This window comes from Morone saxatilis, unplaced genomic scaffold (assembly GCF_004916995.1).
Source record: "Morone saxatilis isolate NCDOM2014 unplaced genomic scaffold, NCSU_SB_2.0 Contig21, whole genome shotgun sequence".
Lineage (NCBI taxonomy): Eukaryota > Metazoa > Chordata > Actinopteri > Moronidae > Morone > Morone saxatilis.
Window position 1 is genome coordinate 11,402,924 of NW_023339774.1, and position 13,185 is coordinate 11,416,108.

Here is a 13,185-nt window from a genome sequence, read left to right on the forward strand (position 1 = left end):
TTTCCCATCATAGTCTTGCTGTTTTGCAACAGTGCAGCCTGTCTTTAAAAATCATGAGGGTGGTAGTATTCTGAAAAGCTTAAAGAAGTTAGCTGGATAAGTCAAACACACACACACACATACACACACACACACATATCGGGTGTGAAATGTGCTCTCTATCTCACACACTTGCATTTTTAAATTTACATAATCCTAGTTTCCCTCTCCTGACCTGTGATTATGTTCCAGTGCATAATCACAGGCTGTCTGTATTACTGCGATACAGTGTGATTAGTCTGATGTAACACCCTGTAATATGAAGTAGTATTTGAAATGCTCATGTGCTGATGTGTCCCAGGGCTATTTTTCTTTGTAGCAAGCCACATAAAAACTCTGAACTATAGTGATGAAAGAAGCTTTAGTTAACTGGACAGATGTTCCAGCCCTCAGGGAACAAGCTGTGAATATCTGTTATAATAACTAGATGGGGGAAAAGAAACTCACAGGAAGCCTGCAGTGTTTGTTAATGGCGTAGCTGCAGGACGTTTTCTTTCTTTGTGTAAATCTCTTAATGATCTTGTTTACCCTTCAGCAACAATGATTACTTACTGGTAAGAGAGTATTGCCATAAAAAGAAGCAGGAAATCTGTGACTGCTCCCAGACTCTCTCTGTCTCAAACACACTCACGCGTGGATACACACACACATGACTCAAAGTCACATAAAATGGATTTAGATTTTTCTGTAGTTGCTCGACAGCAGATTAAGAGTTTAGTGAAGCAGGGCTTTCTTGTAGTTACCGGCCAGACTTCACAAAACAAACATGCCAAGGATAGAATATCCATGGTCCGCCTCGGTTTCCTGACTAAGATGTGACGTCAGTCTGGAGGGAAAAGGGGGGCCCATTGAGATCCCCTCACTATCTGCTGAGGATGTGAGAGGCTGTGGCTGCTTCTGCACCACCCCCTTCATTTCCCCACAATCAACAGGAAGACTGGAGGCCGGAGAGAGCAGCCACACTCTGCAGGAGAGGAAGGACGTAGAGGTCCAGCTGTACAGTCAGAACAAAGGAAAACAATCAAGGCAAAGGAATGAGCAAGAATCAGAAGGAAGTGAAGAAAATTCAGTCAGTTTATCTGCAGAACTTGGAAAAACTAAACCAGGGGATAAAGCCAGACAAGAAAAGTTGGAAACCAAAGGAAGGAGACTTTGCTGTGCAAACAGCGATGGAAAAGCTGCGACAGCCTCCCATAGCTGGAAAGGTAACCAAAGGCTCAGCACACACAAACAGAATCAGCAGAGACCTTACCTGCTCCATCTGCTTGGATCTTTTCAAGCAGCCAGTGTCTTTGCCCTGTGATCACACCTTCTGCCAGGGGTGCATTGAGGGTTACTGGACTGGTCCGCGGGGCCCCGGGCAGGGAGGCACAGGCTCCTGCCCTCAGTGCAGGAAGGTGTACCCCGGACAAAGCTACAGGCCCAACCGCATTGTTGCCAACATAGTGGAGAGCTACTGTCAAGGTTTGGAGGAGAGTGGGACTGGACCCCGCCTGCCAGATGTTGGGGTGGCAGAGAGGGTTCCTGCTCCGGTCCCACGCTGCAGCAGACACAGAGAGGAGCTGAAGCTCTACTGTGAGGAGGACCAAGAGCTGGTGTGTCTGGTGTGTGGTCTCTCCCAGGAGCACAGAAATCATACCATGGCGTGTGTCCAGGAGGCTGAACAGAAGTACAGGGTGAGTGAAGCTTTAGGTAAATGTCTGTAATTACATTTCCAAACTTCGAAACATCAGGATGCATCTCAGGAAGTATACATCCAATCTTCCAAATTATTATTTGTGGGTGGAAGTGCTCCTTCTCTAGTACTTTCTATGGTCCATCATACTTTGTACCATGTTAATCACTGCTGTGCTTCCTTGGTTTCATATGTATGAACAGACGACTTAAAGGAAACATTTGTGCTAATTCATTTATTTACTTTTTTATCTTTTGTTTTTGCTCCAAAACATCCAATAAAAGTGGATGTGACATTGGAATTACAAGTAAAAAGCAGGCCAGTGTGCAGTAATGTTGTGTCTCTGTCTTGTCAGGCATCTCTGAACAGCTCCATGGATTCCCTTAAAGCTGAACTCAACACAGCGCTGCAGTACGACAGGGAGGCCGAGGAGGAGGTTAGGAAGCTCAAGGTAAGAGGAAATACTTCCAAAACAAGATTTCTGAATGTATATCACAATGCACTCAGTGCTATCACCACTGCATTTCCTATTCCACACTGAATGCCCACTTTGACCCATTTAATTTCTTAAAATCTGATTTCACCACAAAGAAATGAATATATCTACAAAACAAGTGTGATAAGCTTCTTTATTTCCAACACAGAATGAACTGAAAGAGAGATCTGCCGAATTTGGGCTTTTTTCAAATTATAAACATTTGTTTCCACAGTACAAAAAAGTAAAACATGACGTGGCTTTTATGCTCCCATCTTTGTAAAGGTAAGTGATTGCTCCCAGTGACAATATGCATCATCCTCCACCTACTTAGGAGCACACGGCTGACCTGAAGCAGCGCATTGAGGCCCAGTTCAGCGACCTGCACCAGTTCCTGTACCAAGAGGAGAAGCTGCTGCAGGTGAAGCTGAAGACAGAGGAAAGGAGAGAGCTGATCCGACTGGACGAGCACAAGGCCCTGCTGTGTGTGGAGATCTCTCGTCTGCAGAGAGCCGTCCACGAGATAGAGGAAAAGCTGAAAGAGCAGGACCCGTTTACTCTGCTCCGGGTAAGTTCAGCTCATATGAACTTCATACACGATGAATACAGTCCATCTGGAAGTTATTAAGAGCATGATGAGTCAGCTCTGGGGATGATTAAGGCAAGAAATGCTGAGCTTTTGATTTCAAACTTATTTTTCTTCTAAAATTATTCATGTCACATTGAAATAAGAAGAAGTGAAGAGGTAAAAATCTGGGCTTAAAGTTACACATTGTGTCCTGTATCAGACATGTGTTACTGTGCCAAAATGTTAATTAGGCACAGAGCCCAACATTCAAGATTCAACTGAACAGGGTGTGACCAAGTTTGTAAACCATTCTTAAAAGCCATAAACATGTCGATCTAGTCAGTTTGTGTGTATTTGACAAAAAAAAAAACAGTGTTGCAACTTTTCTAATAACAAAAGACTTGAGCAGTGAGTTAAACAGGATGTAGGCCAGTGATCTCACTCGTTGATCTGGAGGATAAGGAGTTTTGTTTAGGCACAGGGCCATACTCAGGCCATGGCTGTGGGACTTTCCCCCGGCCACAGGGAGATCCCACAGGGTGGGATAGCGTGAGCTCAGACATTGATGTAATGTGGAAAAAAGCTTTCTCTTCTTTCAGATACAACAAAACTAATCACTGGTCTCTGTCTCTCTTTTCCTGTGTTTATTCGTGTGCTTCATTTCAGAGCATCAAAGTCCTCCTCCAGAGGTGAGTGTGGGAAAAGCTTTTACTATCTGATCCTGCATAGGTTTTGTTTTTATTCTCTCTCTTTACTGTTCTTGCTTGTTGCTTTTGTTGGCAGACCGTCGCTGAAGTTTGAGAAACCTGCGTTTACACCGCCCAGTCTGTGCGAGGGTCGGTTTGCAGGGCCCCTGCAGTACAGAGTGTGGAAATCCATGAAAGGGAGCATTTATCCAGGTACTTCAAGTGACTTTTGGTCTTTGTGAATGTGAAATACAAGCACTGAATTACACAGAAACTAACACAGATCATCTAAGCATCAATATGTATTATCAAAGAATCTCTTAAATTCTTTATTTTATATTTTTCCTGTTTTTAGTTCCAGCGGCCATCACATTTAACTCCAGCACGGCCAACCCTTGGCTCAGCCTGACCTCCTCCCTCACCTGTGTTCGCTATCAGACCTTTAACCACACCGTGCAGGATAACCCCTACAGGTTCAACGCTGCCCTGTCACTGCTCGGAAGTCAGGGCTTCACCCATGGACGGCACTACTGGGAGATTGAAGTCTACAGCAGCACAGTCTGGACTGTGGGGGTGGCACGGGAGTCAGTGCCCAGAAAGGGAGTCATCAAAGCCCTCCCAGCCAACGGCTTCTGGACTCTCTCCCTTTCTTATGGGATACAGTACATGGCTGGCACTTCACCCCCAAAAGTTCTGTCCCTGGAGGAGCCACTGGCCAGGATTGGAGTGTACCTGGACTACAAGAGGGGGCTGGTGTCCTTCTACAACGCAGAGAGCATGACACACCTCTACACCTTCAGAGAGACCTTCACCGAGACGCTGTACCCTTACTTCAACCTGGGCTTTCTGGACAAAGTGCATGAAAATGAGCCTCTTAAGGTTTTCTTACCAAAGATTTAAAACAACTGCGAGAAAAATACAACTGAAAAGGGAACAAAAGCATAAAAAGTTACCAAACAAATGTTCTTTGTTCTTTCTATTGTACAGAATTAGATACAACAGACAATTTGTAATTGTGAATGTGCAATAAATATTATATCCATCCATTAGAAATGTATGTATCTTAAAGGAGCCCTGTGCCTTTGTGGGCATTGCAGCCTATCTTTGCCTGTTACCGCCACCTGTTGATCAGTAAAATAGGGTGACACCATTGGCAGGACTGTGTATATGCATTCCCGAACAAAACAGGGGCCTACTTCATATAAGAGGTCTAAAACTCCAGAGGGAACCTTTAAGTAACACATTTGTAACACACAGTTCAGTTTGTAGACCGGATCTACTGCCACGCATTTCATTTCAGAGAAGCTGTGCTTCAGTGAAGAATGTGAAACTGTCTGGGTACCTGACTGTTGTGAGATTAATGAAGTGTGCTATTATGTTTATTTTATCAATTCAATAATCTTTCTTGTGCATGATACACTTATACTTTCAATAAAATATCACTCTATACTCTGATTGTTTTGGACATGTTGAAGTTTAAGTTAGTTACATGGGGTCATATCATACGAATGATGTATTCGGTGCATTCAAAGACCTCGGGAGATGTTTAACCTTTTGATTGGAGCTGGTAGCAGAACACTAATAACAGGTCTTTTTTATGTGAACAAATGGTTTTAATTTTGGATATCTACTTTGTACTTGTTGTGCTAGATGCATCGACTGTACCAACTGTTTACCCTGGCTTGATGCATGTTAAGTGGCACACGCAGAATTATATGGTCGTTATTTTTAATAAAAGCATTTCTTCAAACTTTTTTCCCCCCCAAAGTGTGCTCATTCCAACAAATAAATAGAACATCCTTGTAATTTGATAATACAATGAAAATTAAGTTGAAAGTTGAAGCACTATTTTTAATTGTTCAAGATAAACTGTTAAGTCCCCATCCAGAGATCACATGATCACACCTGAGGTAGGTGGAACAACACAGTCACCCCCCTCAGATGCAATATCTTCACCTTAAAGGTAGACTATTGATGATGCCTTCCAACCTTTGTTGTTTTTTGAGCCCAGCCATGTTGTGTGTGTCCTGTATGTGAATTTCTTCATTTAATACAAGGCTGAAAAGCAAAGTTTCACTGTCCTGCCTGGTTTAAAGTATAAAGTTGCTCCTCTGTCCACAGCCAGCAGTAAGATAGCTGTCTCTGTAACCATGCCCACCGGTGATGTCAGAGTGTACTGACATCCTCCAAAGTACACTTATACATCCCTGGAGCGAGCTAAGAAATAAAATTCACTAGGGGTAAAAATCAAAAAGTTCTTTAGAGAAATGTTGACTGATAAAGCATGTAGGCTGAGATGTAAATGGAAAATATTGGATGGAATGAAGAATAGTGTTAATTTCACCCATTATCATTCTGTACTTTATGTATTTTGCAAGAGAATACAACACGCAGAAACACCAACCGAAAACATGTGAAAACACTGTCACCAACTAATGTAGGGAATGTTAATATACTGAAAGGGAACTCAAAAACTTTAAAAAATATTAAATAAAAGAACAGGTCTGATTTTGGGAATAAACCTACATTTTTTTCATCCTCCATCCTCATTTCCATCATTACCAGTATGTGCTTTTGTCCAGTGATATAATACAACAAAGTGCATCACATTCATGAGAAGTGATCAAACTTTCAACCTCAGACTGTAAAAAGTGACACAGTTCATATTATGATTGAAAAAAACAAACAAGGCAAACTATATCACAATATATACATTTTATATCTCAACACAGTGCTATGACGTAATAAGCTTATTACAGGTGGGGTGACCGAATTTACTCGAAGTTATCACTGCAAACTATTCCTTGCCTTTCATCCTATATAGCTATATAATGAGGGAGAGTAAAGATGCAATTTCGCTGCATGGCTTCACTCTAACAGATGTAAATGTAAAGTATGTGGGTTGGTGTTTGTGGTGTCAATCCATGCATTCACTCCCCGTCTGGAAATGGGTGTGTCACACCAAATGTTAGGGGTGAAGTCTCCATTTAGGTTTGGGGTAGTTTTAGAGAGTCACTTGCTTGCGTGTAACGTGTCCTGGAACTTTGTGCTTGTGTAGCGTACATGAAAGCCTTTTTTATTGATGCTGTCATCTGAGTGAAACTTCAAAACTATGGCGTCTCCAGCTGAGTAGACCTCCTCCGGGGCCTGGGAAAAAGAAAAAGGTACAGACAAAGAGATGGTTTTTGAAGATTCATTTAGTTTAAAGAGTGGTTACAACACAAAGCTGATATTTTTAGGCTTACCCCAGATCCACAATATCGCCCCAGCCTTGGAGACTTGATGTCAGCGCCGTCATACAGCTCCACGTAATCATACCCGCAGTCGGCCTCCTCCTCGATCTCAAACACTTGGAAGATGATCTCCACTCCGTAACCCTTCTCAGCAGAGACCACCCACAGACAGTCGGAGCCGCCGGGGTAGTTGTTATCTCCAAACTGGGCATGAGAGTAGAGATCTTTTGTCTTGACCTCGGCTTTTAGGCTTCCTCCACATTCTGGGAATTCACAACCACAAAATTAGAGGGGTCAAAAAGAGGAACTCGTAAAAGTGAGGAAAGAATGCAGCTTTATAAACACAGCAGAAAACAAACCCATAGTTGAAATGTCACATTTTTGGTATTCTATTCTTTCTCCAAAGTATAATTTTACTCATTTTCCAGGCTAAAAGTTATTTTATAGTTGCTTCGCCCACCTGCTCCATATGAAACCTCGAAGCCTCTCTTCTGCACCGAGTTGTCTGAGAAAAAACGCAGGAACATTTTGTTGCCACTGGAGATGACTGGAGACGGCTTTTTGGTGCCACAGAAGCGTCCGAGACTTGGGACACGTACATCTCGCCCGTCGTAGATCTCTAGATGGTCGTAAGCGCACTCCAGATGAGCCTCCATGTCGATCTCATTAAAAACCTGAGAATCAATTTAAAAAGCTGTAAATTACCTTGATCGGTCAATGACTGTTACTTCATGACATGTAATGTTTAAATAGAAAACAAGGAAACATCCATTGACATACAAGTTTAATACGATGGCCTGGGGTGGTGGACAGAGACCAGGTGCAGGCCTTCTTGCTGGGATATCTATCAGGCCAGTTGGGGCTGCTTATTATGCCTGACACACTGTTAACAACATGATCACATCCCGCTGAAAAACACAACACAGCAACATATCAGCGAACAATGAAAGCTGCATTACTGAGGGGTCACATCATTTCCTTATTCTTCAACACAACTGTCCTCTAGGGTATTTTCCTAAGCAAAAGCTTCCATCAAAAGTGAAGACTGTTGCAACAAAGGGACCATAAGTAGTTATAAGTAGTTCCTATAAAAACCATTCACACTGAGCCCCACCTTCTTCCCCCACATGCCTTTAAACCCACAGTCAAATGATACCAGAAGGAGATTCTCACGAGGTCAGGGCGAGGCGATCAACTCAAAGGACCGGTGAAGAATCAAACACTCACAATCAAAATAACAAATCTTATCCAGACTTATTTATAAATGTGGGTGAACTGACCCTTTAAACATACACTGTACCTTCCTTGCAGTCATGCTTATTATCATGCAGCATGAAGCCGCTGCGGCACTGGCAGCTGTAGCTTCCAAAGGTGTTCACACACTCGTGCTGGCAGCCTCCATTTTCTTTGGAGCACTCATCGATATCTGTTGAAAAAGTTAAATTAATTTCACTTCAAAATTCCTTTGCACAAATGTGAATACGTCAGAATAGGCTGCAAAAAACTTGCAGAACACACTGAGTTAACATTTTAGGCGAGTGCAAACACAAAGACTTTCAGTATGAGACAGATGTTTACAAAAAAACAATCCAGCAGGAATTTAATGGACAAATTATATAAAATAATATTCTATAGCCATTTGTGGTCTGATTAAACAGAACACATATTAATTTACGCTGGTATGGCATTAAGCACTCTATATATTTTCAAACTTGACATGACCATTTAAACCGCAGTTTCCACTGAAGACTGAAGCTGCCTGCATTGTTCTTGGATTGGGGTGATGGTCTGGATATTAGGTAATACTTCCTCAATATTTCCTTCCTCAATGCTTCCTGAATATTTCAGTCTTTATGACTTACCAGAAAAGAAGTGAGCCTTAAAGCCCCTCTTGGAGACGGTGTTGTCTGACTTGAACTCAATCCTCATGTTGTTGTGTTGGGAGGTGATGACCTCAGGTTTCTCTGCTCCACAGAACTTCCCATGAAGCTTTGAGTCTGAACTCAACCCGCTGTGCACCTCCACATAATCGTATTTACACACCTGATGGTAGAAAATTTTACTTACTACAAAGAACAAAGGCTTGTGAAATTGTGATGATTTTAGCAGGTTGTTTGATAAAACATCTGCAGAAACATGATGATAAATGACATTCATTAACTTACATCATTCCCTTCGGTCTCGAACACGTCAAACACCAGAGTAATGCGATACTGAATGGGTGCCACCAGCTGCCACACACAGTTCTTGTTGGGAGGGTATTCTTTGGGCCACCCGGGGGTGGTGAGGGAGCCATTCAGCTTGGTAATGAACCCGCCACAGGCAGCTGCTGGTGGGAGAGAGCAATGATTTTAGTGGTAGAAGTGTAAGAGAAAAACACTTGCATAACATAAATTAAAACCCATTGTGTTTCTGTATTCTCTAACCTACTATTTAATCCTTTAACTGTAAACAATGTCGACCTCATAATTTACAGGCTTTTAAATGCAAAGTAATGTCAAGAAATAAAGTGATACCTGAGTCATTGTAACAGGGAATTGTGGTACTGGAATGCATCAGTAATCAGAATACAATTATTTATTTATTTAAAATCAAAGAAATACACCAAATTATACTTAAGGGAAATATACTTCCTATTCTATACTTCTCAAATCAGTGCTGTACTGTACTGCCAAGGCTTAAAGAGACGTTGGAGCAAGGGAGCACTGCCCTCTTGTGGCAGAAGAAAAACTACCAAGCCAGATCACATTAAATGAATTATGTTAATGTGGAATATGTTCAGCATTGTTGATGTTTGGCATCAAGTCTTTGACATGTCATTCCTCATAAGGAAACACTAACATCAGCACAGGAGGAAGTGGGGAGTCATTTACCCACATTACAGTTTCAGAGCCTGCAGGTGGATGCAGAGATGGGAAATCTCTTATTTGTTTTCTGGAAGGGGGGTTAGATGATATGTTTGAGAAAAGTATTTATTGTCAAATTTTTTGTCACAGAAAGGGAATAACTGTGTTTGTGTAGCGGTAGACTTAAGTTGACTGGCTGGACTAGTTTGCAGGTTTCTCTTCCTGATTTGAAGTAGTGGTACTTTATTGTTGCTTGTCAGTATAGTGTTAGTGTGTGGAGTCTCAGTTGCACTACACTCACTCTCACAGCTGCGTCTGTCAGCTGCCAGCTCATATCCAGGGTCACAAGCACATCTGTAGCTGCCCAGCGTGTTCATGCAGCGTTGCTCGCAGTGACCATTGTCAGGCCTGGAGCACTCGTCCATCTCTGGCAAATGAAAAATTGTCAGAATTCGTTCCAAACCAAAAGTTTCTTTTAACTGCTGGCACTTTGCGACTGAAATGATGTTCTGACCTTTGAAAAAGTTGGCTGCAAAACCAGCTTTGTTGACCGATCCGTCAGATACAAACTTCAGCCAGAGATGGTTGGAGCTGCTTTTGATGTCGTCAGGTTTGTCATAGCCGCAGAAATGGCCAAGCAGCGGGCTGGTCTCCAAACTGCCATCCCTCACCTCCACATAGTCGTAGGAACAGCTGTCATGTCTCTCAATCTGCAGTCGGAGCAAAGGACAGTGAAGTTGGCAAAGAGACGTAATAGAAGAAGTTAGTAAGATCTGAGATGTTTTTTTTGCCTTTTGAGGTACCTGAAGGTATATGAGGTTTTAGAAACAACTATGATATCAGTTACTTCCTGGTCTTGAACCAATTATTTACAATTCAAATAGAGAGGCAAACAAACAATGAAATACAGGTGCTTTCTCACAGGAAAATAAAAGTGATCATAGTGATAGCTTTGTGAAGCATTCTCCCAGATTGGCCTTAATTATAATCTTGTTTTTTTTAATAACCAATGACAATAAACGTGAATTTACCTCAAATGACTGAAAGGAGAGACCAACGTTGAAACCCTCTGCTACTGTGATTTTCCACACACACACTTTGTTGGACTGGTAGTCATCGGGATAATTGGGTGACTGGATCTGGCCGCTGTCCCGATTCACATCTCCCCCACAGATGGCTGCGCAGGAGGTGAGAAGTGAGATTCTACCTTCAGCTGGTAAATGTAGTCTATGTAAAGAGCATATTAAAACCCACATATTGTCAGTGTTGTACCTTCGTACACTGCTGAAAAGCCTTTGCCCACCCAGCTGCTGCTGCTTCTGAATTCAATCCACAGTTGACTGTCAGCTGAGATGATTGGATCTGGAAGTGTGTCTCCACAAAAACGTCCTGTCAAAGCACATAAAAAAATAATGCCACTGCCTGTCAGTAACAACTTCACAGTGCTTAGTATAATGTATGTGCGTTACTGTATCAAGTTAATGATACAGTTGTTTCTGGATGATACTATCAGAGACCTTTCAGAGGAGCTTTTCTCCAGAACCCGTCCCGGACCTCCACGTGGTCATACCAACACAGGTGACTCCTGAAGAGATCCATGGAAGTAAAATTCAGAACAATCTAAGAGACAGAAGACACAGATAGATGGCAGATTGTTATGAGAGAGAAAATTGTATTGACGTCTGTCTAGATTCAGATTTACAAGAGCTGAAAAACCACACAGCATTGTCCTGTTTTTGTTACTTCTAGGTTTGAAAAATGTGCTGTTTGTGAGCCATGTAATGATCAATAAATTCTATTTGAGCTACTGACATTTTCTTCAACAGTATAAATATATAAGAGAAAACTGATTATTTTGAAGTAGATTAATTTACCTGGTGATTGATGTTACAGCTGGACAATAAATGAAATTCATTTACATGAATTTACATTATATCAAAATAAATTGTCACATTGACCTTAAATAATATTTTTTACAAACATCTGTGCACATAGTCTTTCTGTAACTTAGCTCACTGTTGATATGTTTGTCATAATTCATTTCAGTTAAAGAGTTTAGAGTGGACTGACAGGTTATTTAAATCATTTTAATTACTGGACATGGGAAGATTGTGATATGAGCATTCATTAAATCACTATCTTGATAAATTTGATCAACCGTCTACCCTTATTGAATTAATGCGTCAACACATTTTTCTCGACTGACCTTCTCTCCAGGAGTGACAGAAATCTTCCAGACACAGTGACCGTAGGCAGAGTAGCCGTTTGGAAAACCGGGAGAAGAGAAGTTTCCAGCACTCTCCTGCAGGTTGTCCCCACATCCTTTAACAACCACACACCATTACACATGGTTATACTACAAAAACATTATTAGTAAGTCCCAGAATGAAGAACAGAGGATATTTTAAACTGTTTAAAATCCTGTTTTAGCTTTAGTTAGTGCACATAGTGATTTTAAATGTGTGATTTCATTTCATGGATATGATCATTAAGTGGTTGTATTTTCTACGTATGTAATGCATCTTACTTGCACACTTGTAGAGTTTGCGGGCTTGTGCAATGTCCCCTTTGCTGAGCCTGGTCCTCTGTCCAATCGGTGGCCTGACTCCATTGACATCATAACGAGGCAAAATTGTGTCTAAGAAGATCCCTCTGTTTCAGACAAATCACAAAACATGAGCAATTCTTTCTCAGAGAAGATCAGAGTATCTAATGATTGAAAAATCAATTACAGCACAAGAAGCCTAATAAGGAAAAACACTTTCTAACTGCAATGTGAGGAAAATGTGGTTTTCAAAAGTTCACACAAAGACAGATTAGTGCAGGATTTTTATTTTAGATCCGACTGTTCAACACCTTGATACTTTATTGATTCTGATAATCTCTCACTGGGTTTGGAGCTCACTCTTGCACAGTTCCCATGGTGATGCACCCATGAATGACAGGCATGTGCAAACAGAGCGCTCTGAATGGGGCCTTTCGACGGTGCCAGCCGGCTCAGTGGAGCCCGCTCCTGAATGCCAGAGAAAAAGGCCACTCCAGCCCAAATTGTTCAACAAAGCCTGAACTGCCAGGCCTTTATTTAGCTTGGCTTGCCTCCATGACCCAGACCAGCAAAGCGGTGGTGGAGGTAAAAAACCAAAGCACAGAGAAAAGCAACGGGGCAACAACATGCACGAGACAGAAATGAAAAGGAGACTAGTGTGAAACCATTTCTGTGACAATACAGGATCAAATCGCCTGAGGCTTCCTATGGAGCTTGTTTAGCAGAGCTGAATAAAGGGACAAACAGCAGATCAGTGTGGTAGCACAACTGATAATGCAGCATGATATTGGCGGCAGATTTATTTTCATATGGTTGAGAGTGAACTTAACGCGGGACCCTCCAAATGACAATGAACCCTGTCAGAATATGCGGCCATTTCAAACTCAGATTTCCAGAAATGTAAAAGGAGTTAAAGCTGCAGTTGGTAACTTTTATGAAAATAACTTTTTATCATATTTGCTGAAACTTTCACTATATCCTGACTGTACATGTACAGGAGACAGATATTCTGTGAAAAAAAACAGGTTCCTCTGGCTCCTTCTAGTGCTCCTAATGGTATTTGCAAGAATCCACTGGGCCTGAACAAAAACAACCAATCAGAGCTGAGAAAGATAGTA

General features: G+C 41.7%; 2 protein-coding genes across 2 annotated transcripts in view; one reads left to right on the forward strand and one right to left on the reverse strand.

Moving 5' to 3' along the window:
* The first annotated feature begins 911 nt into the window (after positions 1-911).
* trim69 (tripartite motif containing 69) lies at positions 912-5,193 on the forward strand. The gene is made up of 6 exons (XM_035668029.1): positions 912-1,715; positions 2,070-2,165; positions 2,524-2,757; positions 3,424-3,446; positions 3,541-3,656; positions 3,799-5,193. The coding sequence occupies exons 1-6, from the start codon at positions 1,074-1,076 to the stop codon at positions 4,341-4,343; spliced, it is 1,656 nt and encodes a 551-aa protein (XP_035523922.1). The 5' UTR covers positions 912-1,073; the 3' UTR covers positions 4,344-5,193.
* A 480-nt stretch (positions 5,194-5,673) lies between these two features.
* LOC118332878 (bone morphogenetic protein 1-like) overlaps positions 5,674-13,185 on the reverse strand; it is a 12,851-nt gene continuing 5,339 nt past the window's right edge. The window contains exons 6-20 of the mRNA XM_035668313.1: positions 12,480-12,535; positions 12,050-12,174; positions 11,729-11,844; positions 11,040-11,142; positions 10,795-10,911; positions 10,554-10,699; positions 10,037-10,232; positions 9,824-9,949; positions 8,842-9,005; positions 8,539-8,719; positions 7,977-8,102; positions 7,457-7,584; positions 7,137-7,350; positions 6,689-6,939; positions 5,674-6,590 (exon numbers count right to left, since the gene is read on the reverse strand). Coding sequence (XP_035524206.1) covers positions 6,456-6,590; positions 6,689-6,939; positions 7,137-7,350; positions 7,457-7,584; positions 7,977-8,102; positions 8,539-8,719; positions 8,842-9,005; positions 9,824-9,949; positions 10,037-10,232; positions 10,554-10,699; positions 10,795-10,911; positions 11,040-11,142; positions 11,729-11,844; positions 12,050-12,174; positions 12,480-12,535 — 2,184 coding nt within the window. The 3' untranslated portion in view covers positions 5,674-6,455. The remainder of the gene's footprint in view (positions 6,591-6,688; positions 6,940-7,136; positions 7,351-7,456; positions 7,585-7,976; positions 8,103-8,538; positions 8,720-8,841; positions 9,006-9,823; positions 9,950-10,036; positions 10,233-10,553; positions 10,700-10,794; positions 10,912-11,039; positions 11,143-11,728; positions 11,845-12,049; positions 12,175-12,479; positions 12,536-13,185) is intronic.

Coding starts and splice junctions, on each gene's coding strand:
- trim69 (XM_035668029.1), top strand. CDS start 1,074: ATGAGCAAGAATCAGAAGGAAGTGAAGAAAATTCAGTCAGTTTATCTG. Junction 2,166..2,523: donor AGGAGGTTAGGAAGCTCAAG/GTAAGAGGAAAT, acceptor CCACCTACTTAG/GAGCACACGGCTGACCTGAA. Junction 3,657..3,798: donor GAAAGGGAGCATTTATCCAG/GTACTTCAAGTG, acceptor TCCTGTTTTTAG/TTCCAGCGGCCATCACATTT.